This window comes from Phragmites australis, chromosome 8, assembly GCF_958298935.1.
Source record: "Phragmites australis chromosome 8, lpPhrAust1.1, whole genome shotgun sequence".
NCBI classification, from domain to species: Eukaryota; Viridiplantae; Streptophyta; class Magnoliopsida; order Poales; family Poaceae; genus Phragmites; species Phragmites australis.
Genome location: NC_084928.1, coordinates 36,351,272 through 36,358,914, shown reverse-complemented (window position 1 = coordinate 36,358,914; position 7,643 = coordinate 36,351,272). Strand labels below are relative to the sequence as shown.

Sequence of the window (7,643 nt, the reverse complement as noted above, 5' to 3'; positions counted from 1 at the left end):
TTGAAAAGGAACTTCCGGATTGATCCTAAATTTCTGCTGCGTTGCTCTTTATTGTGATTCCTTCTTTAGATGTGTTGGGTGAAAATACGAAAAGACCATATGTTTCGAAAGAAATTTATTGAGAAGTCTATTCACTCCCTCTAGTCATCATTCTCGGTCCTACAAGCTTCCAATGTATGCATATATTGTTAGCTATTTTAGAACTCACAAGACAATTTATTGTCTCACAGTCATCTAGGATTGTTCAAAGAGCTAGTTTCTTTCGTAAGAAACAAACTCTTTCTCTCTCATCCATAAATTGCTTGCCACGTCATCTTTTTGCTTAGGTGGATGTTGATGTAAAGAATAAGAGGTCCCCTGTCAAGAGGGCCTACACCGACAAATGCCAACTGATAGTTTATATTTTCAAAACCATGGTCCCTTGCGCGACCAGGTAGGGCTCGCACGATCAGTCCCATGGTCATAGATGGAAGCCCCACAACCAGCTCTTGCTGTTTGCGGGGCATGTATTCACCTAACCAGTCCAATCGTATTTAGTGTCATTCGCTCGTACGTTTTCCTTCCCTAAGCACCCTTTCAGCGAGCGAAGTCGTGGGCTAGCACAGAGACAGTGTGACCCATCCTGTAGCATTTAATGCGGAATGGCCTGGTAGGTGAGCGTGACAGCCTGGCAGATGAGCGCGACGAGCTTATAGCGGGTGTGACGACGTTTGGCGGATGGGACAGGGCATGCAGGACAATAAGAGCGGACCGAGCGTGCCCACCCTTGTAATGATGACCTAGGAGTATCTGTTTTCGTAGGTATAACGCAACCATCGTATTTGGCACAGTCTGTTTGTATGTACAAGGTACACATCGTCTCCTGCTATATAAAGAGGGAGGATCTGGCTTGTAAGGGAGGACACTCTGGATAAGTTCATCCAACTCATAAGAAAATATACAGGATATATGACTATTATTTTAAGGAAGGTTTGATTTTGGATAAACCTTGATGTTCTTGAGTTCCTTAGATACCCACACACCCACCAATAACCATTGAAAACGTTGATCACACATCCATCGTCTGGCATACCTCGGATACATTGTCAGAGATTAACCCTCGATAGTGGACATCTAATTAATATCTAAGAAACTAGTATTAAGAGTGGCCTTAGCAGCATAAATGTCTTCTAACATTTGTTTGTTTTATTGCCATAATTATGATGAGTTACGTATTGCCACACACTTACTTATGATGTCGTATCCTCCTCTTTGACTCCTAGCGACATATCCCTGGCTCCAACCCACCACCTTCCACTTCTTCGGTTCATGGCATGCCCCACCCGCTACAACCCCCATTGTTGGCACCACCAATTGGACTCTCGACAGTTGTCTCATAGTTCACACCATGATCAGTTGACGGTGTCATCACACGTTGTTGCTTCTTGCCTTATCGCTTCTCTTCGATCGCTCCTAAGGGCGACTCCAGTAGAACTGGTATCTCAATCCACATCCCTGTTGCTACAGTGATGCAAACGGATTTGAGAGTCGGTTGGTGCTCCAACAGGGCTTGTATCAAATGCTACAGTGATGCGAGCATAGGATACATACTTTATATTTGGCGTACTCTCTGTCCATATTACTATTCACATAGGATGACTATATGTCTGAAAAAATAGAAAATATTGTAAGATAAAAAATAAGATAGCTCTTAGAGATGAAAAAAATAAGATATACTATAATCCTATTAGATGATATATAATAGTATTATAGAAGATATTTTTTAAAATATTTGTTAAAGATAGCTTAACTTATTGTTTTGCTGCTCGTGTGCCCTGAGGCCACCCACAGTGGGGAGCATTGAACTCAATACTTGAAGGGTCATATCACCATCGATGCTAAAATTTGAGTCCAGGCCGCAACGTGTAGGCTGTAGCATCTGTTACATGTGTCCACTCCGCCCTTATCTGGATCTGGAGCAAGGTGCCTACCCGAGCTCTGCACTCCTTTTCATCTGTTGGCGGGAGGGGAGCTGCATTCCATTTTCTTACTTGTTTATTCGGTAGGCATCGAAGCAGCAACAAGGTGCATCGGTGCTACAAATGTTTGCCTAGGCATCGATAGTTGCAATGGGTTGCATCGATGCCCAATCTTCTCTCTTATTCGAACATGTTTTTTTTTTATCACATTGTGGCTGCTCTAACCTCGTCCACTATCCACTACACGCTGGCAACCCCACAGCCGGTGCCCGGTGGTACCCTCATCCCCTATGTTGCTATAGCCATCTCCTTAGAGATTCACTCTCATCTAATTAAATTAAGAAAAAAAAAACATAGGGGAAAGAAGAATAAACTACAGTTTTGTGATGACAATCCAAATCCTAAATGGCTAAAGCTTAACTTCTTTTCCCCCAAACAGTGATTCTACACTTTCCTACATACATTACGTGATTGACCTAAGCCCTAACTTCCATTTTCCATTCCCAGAGTCGAACTATATACAATGGCTAAGATCGCAAGTCCGTACCAAATATCATGGCCACAACTCAACAATTAATGCCAAGGAATCACCAGGAAACTAGAGATACTACGGCTGTGCAAGTTACAAACAGTTACAAAGAATTCTTGGAAAAAAAGCATTCGGAAAGCATTGGCCTCGCCCGGCACGGCTATGAACATGGGGCCTCACTTTCAAGATCAACCTGAACCTCTGTTGTATTGTTTCCTACCGGCGACTTGCATCCTGTGTCTGCATCCGGGCCTCTGTTCTTGGATGGCTCCGGTGTTGCTGTGCCTGCTTCGGATTCACTTCTCTCCCTTGATGTCAATTCAGGTGACCCGGCTTGTGTTTCGGTTGGAATTTTCAGTGAGGAGTTGCCGGCCTTCTGTTGCTCTTCCAATATTTTCTGCAAGTATCTTGCATGTTCCTCTATCCGTAGCTGTAATTGCCTTTGCACCTGGCGGTGAAGTTCAAAATATCAGTGCTGAACCATCTAGTCATCTAGTTCCAATTTGTGAGCAACATGTTTCCTGACTAGTTTTATGTCTTACATGATAAACCAAAAGTTCAGAACTCCTGCAGTATATTCGATTTATGATTATCAATTTAGTTATGATGATTAACAACTACCAGGCAATCGTCATTTTCTTTAATTATGTTATGTTATCATTTATGTACTTGGGAGAATTTCTGGTATGAAATTGGATAAAGTTACTTAGAAATTTAGAACTTGATTGAACACTCTAGTACACGTGAGACATGATAACATTGCCTGCTCTCTGGAGTTTCTGATACCCACCTCTAATTGTTCATGAAGCTGCTTCTGAACCTCCATTTGCATCCTTAGAGCTTCAGCCACTTGTAAATTCCTAGAAACATGGTAATGGATACGATGTAAGTTTGTAAGATCATGAGGCTTAAGTTTGTTTTTTTTCCCTTTTTGTGAGGGACTTAAGCAATCAGAGGGCTCACTTCTTTCTGTTTGAATCATTGCCACTGCTACCGGATTGTGCTTTCTTATCCTCCAAGGAGGTCTTCTTATCTACATAGATATGCATGATGAGAAAAAAATAAACAGAAACTCCTGTTTTCTATGCAATAAGTACCAAACAAGCAGTTTTTGTTTACCTTCTTTAGTCTCTGGAAGATATTTTGCGAGTCGATACTTCTGAATAACAAGGACAGGCAAAAATGTAAGTAACAATACAAACATAGAAAGGGGGTTAAATTTTTCAGTGAAAAGTGAACAAAATATACAGGTGTACCTGTAAGTGACTCTTCACATGATAGATGGTCAGGCCTCCTACTTTCATAAGTTTCAGTACACCCTTAGGAGTTGCTTCTGAATGAGAGTTGAAGAAAGCAATATATTAGGATGGTTACTTTAAAACAGATAATTGGAAAACATATTGGAGACAAAGCAGAATGACTAGCCTACTTTCAGGTCCTTCAAGCTTGTTCACAGCCTCTACAAAGCGCTCATGAAGCTCAAGTGTCCACCTCAATCTTGTTTTGTTAGTTGTTGCAGACCCTGAAGATGACCGAGATGAGCTAGGCTGGAATTTAACCGGTGATCCTAGATTCTGTATAATCTGGTTGGAGCAAGATGATACTGGAAGTGATGACAGCTGTGGTGGTGTGCCGTATATATCCTAGAAACACCATGTCAGAGGAATAATACCGGTAAAAATCTAGAAACTGAACAGAGGCTATGGAATGCTGTAAAGTCCAAACTGCTACCCTCATATTACAGTGAAGAAGTGGGTCGGTAAGGGACTCAGTTAACTTACATCTAAATGAGGACTCTCCTCGTTGTCAGTTATGGCAATTCCTAGCTGCTCAGACAATAACTGAAATTCCATCTGCTCAGCAAAAGCCAAGGCATTGTTTTCTCCATGGAAGCTGCCATCAGAAGCATCTCCAGAAAGATTGAGGAAGTCTTTCAGATCATCTGACTGTTCAGCTTCATCTAGAACATTGCCATTATCACCACTTAAGAGCAGGGATGAGCTCGATGACTGTCCAGCTGAAACCTGCTGCTCACACTTAGGAGGGTGAGGCAGGAAAGGTAAAGCGCCCATTTTCCGGCATGGCTCTGGGTTTGTTGAAGATGACGAAAACAAGCTTGTGCAGAAAGTTGACGAATTTGAGAACATGGGGTCTGAAAAATTGGGATGTGAAATGTGAGACAGCGGGCTTTCAGGATCAGACTTGGGGCTTCTTTTCTGAAGGTTAACCGACAACCTCTTTGACAAGCTTGACGAACGGATCAAACCGGCCTTAATGTTTGATGATTGGCTCGTGGATGACAAGGTGTCATCCACCAAGCCTTGGTGGTCTAATTTAGCATCAAACAGCTTATGAACTGAAGGTTGTGTGGATGTAGAGGCATGCACTGTTCTGTCGGGAGTAGAGATTTGCTCCACAGCACCAACACTCTGGGAGCTCATTGTGCTTCAACTGATAACTAACTCGATCGGTACCGGTCTGCCGTCTGCACATGACAATTGATGCTTATTAGGATTGTACTGCCACAAGTTTCAATACCTACTGCGTTATCCAAAAACAAATGTCAAAACTTATAGTTCCGACTTCAGAATGTGAATACTATATTATTAAGAAATCTACACACAAGAAGCTTGTTTATGAGCACATAGAGCTCATTTATGTTTAGTGATTTCCTGTTTAGATAAGCAGTAGTTCTGACCTCGGACAGACTAATCTAGTATTATTTTTCGTTTTTTCAACGAAAATCCTAATCTAGTATTAAAAAAGAATCTGTGTCTTATATCTGAATCAGTGATAATTTCTAACAGTATTTAGATGAAAGCACCTGGGGAACCTAACAGGTGATTGATTTTGACATAGATGTGCAAACAAACACGTCCCCAAGAAAAAGCACTGTAAAAATTCCACACGATGGCTCAATGAGGGAAAAGAAAAGAACTACAAAAATTCTGAAAATTTTCTTCTTTTGTAAAAACTCCAAAAACTATGCATGGCTTTCCCTGATGCTTTGACAACGGTTGGATTCTCACTTGCTAACCGAGTAACCAAATGTTTCTCTCCTTTCGCAGATCTAAACTAACAAATATCAGATTTGAGCATCGCGTCCTTGCAAAACACTAGATACGAGATTCTTCAAACTTTCTGGAAAAAAATTCGTTGTACTAGGTGGGTGTTTGGCGTCCTGTCTGGCCGGGAGTGAAGCACGAAGTACATGCCCATACCCTGGCCAGGTGCCACATTCACAGCATCACGCATCAGAAGTCAAGGAGAAAAAACTGGCAAACAGTTGTTGGAAATTGGAACAGTCCCCAAAAAATTAGACATGAGTCCGAGACAAATCTCAGAAAGAGCTCAAAGCTAACCCCCAAAAGAAGAAAGAAAGAATGAGCTGAGAGGCCCAAATGGTAAACAAGGACGAAATTTGGAAGGGGGCATACATCGCACATGAACCAAACCTGGGAGAACGACAGATCAAGAATGGGGTTTCTCTGCCCTTGTGAATCGTAAAGACCAAAACAAATCGAAATGAACTTCTTTAAAAAAAATCCTAATGAGCTACAACATCTGCAGTGAAGCAAAGGAACCAAGGAGACAACGGCATGCTGATAAAAGGAAGATCTTTGTAACCTCAGCCTCACCTCAAAAACCAAGAAGATAGGAACTAGGAATTGTAGGAGATTCAGAATCTGAAGCTGCCAATCTTCTCTCACTCCACCCTCTCCACTCTCTTGTCCTATCCAAGACCAAATCTCTCTCTCTCTCTCTCTCTCCCTCTCTCTGGGAGAGAAGCCTAGCTGCCTAAATCCTATCTCTCTTCCTGCAAATCATTGGTGCCCTGTAACTATACTACTCCCTTCTTGGTGTGCTCTGTCCTGGTTGGTTGGTTGGCCGTTTTGCTTTTGGTCTTTGAGGGGTTAATAATGTGCAGCCTCTCTTCATCTCTTGTTCTTTTTTCTGATTTTTGTCCATGTCTGCTCTCCCTGTCAGCACAACTTTTTTAACCCTGATGCGGAACAAGGGCCGTCAATTCCCCCAAAAGCCCCACCAACCATTTGTGGCAATTTTTCTGGGAGTCTAACCAGCCCATTTTTGGTTTAATGTTGGTATGTGTCAATACTGTCATCAGTCATGTTTGCTCTGTTTTTTCTAATAATTGTGTTGCTATCTTGAAACAATGTTTGCCAACTTGTTGTTACTATTGTTATGTTGCAAACCATGTGCCAGAATACAGGAGAGGTAAAGCGCAATGATTGCTAGATTTGCCTTAAATTACATGGTGAGTTGATTGATGCATGAAAATCATACTTATACATATTTCTAAAGAAATTTGTGGATACACTAATACCCAAAAAGCACTAAAAAGCTAGTGGAGTGACTTGTGAATTTGTTCAAATTGCGGCAAAACTGGGAAAGTTGTTCATCCACTTGTGTTTTTCCATTCCTTGTGGGAATGAATTACAATTTTAAAACACTAGTCCATTAACCTGTGCTTCTGCACGGGCTAGCTATCATAATTTTAGAAGACACACATGAATGATTGAGCTTTGTGAAGAAAAAATGTTTGTATGATCAAAATTTACTGCAAATAGAAATGCAAGTGTTATTCTTGAATAGCAGATGACATCTGAGAATTTCTATCTATTTTTCTCTCCAAATGATGTTTGGATGTTCGCAAATCAGAGCCACGTAATGTGACTGAATATACAATTTGGATGGATTACATCTTTTCAATTTAATATGACAATTTTAGGATGTTTGCTTAGGTTAATGAAAGAATTCCAACTCTTTTCTAACCTAAAATTAAGAGGGACTCATAAAAGATTTTCCAGTTAGTATAGACAAAGATAGTTGTAAGATCCATATTTGCATGTTACGAGGTATAATAAGATACATTGTCGGGGGAGCGATCTGGGTTCGAGCCCTAGCGCTTTTTTATACGCTCGTGTAGCTCCTGTGCAGCTGTGTGAGTATGAGCTTTCTTTTTGGAAAAAAATAATAAGATCTATTGATCATGATTTGTTATGCAGCCGAATCAAGGGCTAAATGTTTTGGTGTTTTTAGATTTACTAATATTTCTTTTTTTTTCTTAGCGCATCTGATCCACCGTAGAGCTCCAATTAGTAAATATAATATGGTATTATGTTAAGTGTCGTTAT

At 41.0% G+C, this 7,643-nt stretch overlaps 1 protein-coding gene across 1 annotated transcript; it reads right to left on the bottom strand.

Moving 5' to 3' along the window:
- Positions 1–2,531: 2,531 nt before the first annotated feature.
- Positions 2,532–6,452, bottom strand: LOC133927342 (protein PHOSPHATE STARVATION RESPONSE 3-like). Its single transcript, XM_062373764.1, has 8 exons — positions 6,126–6,452; positions 4,269–4,972; positions 3,917–4,130; positions 3,744–3,820; positions 3,607–3,646; positions 3,451–3,520; positions 3,278–3,347; positions 2,532–2,935 (listed from the first exon to the last, which is right to left on the bottom strand). Exons 2-8 carry the CDS (start codon positions 4,926–4,928, stop codon positions 2,648–2,650), a joined length of 1,419 nt encoding a protein of 472 aa, XP_062229748.1. The 5' UTR covers positions 4,929–4,972; positions 6,126–6,452; the 3' UTR covers positions 2,532–2,647.
- Positions 6,453–7,643: the final 1,191 nt, after the last annotated feature.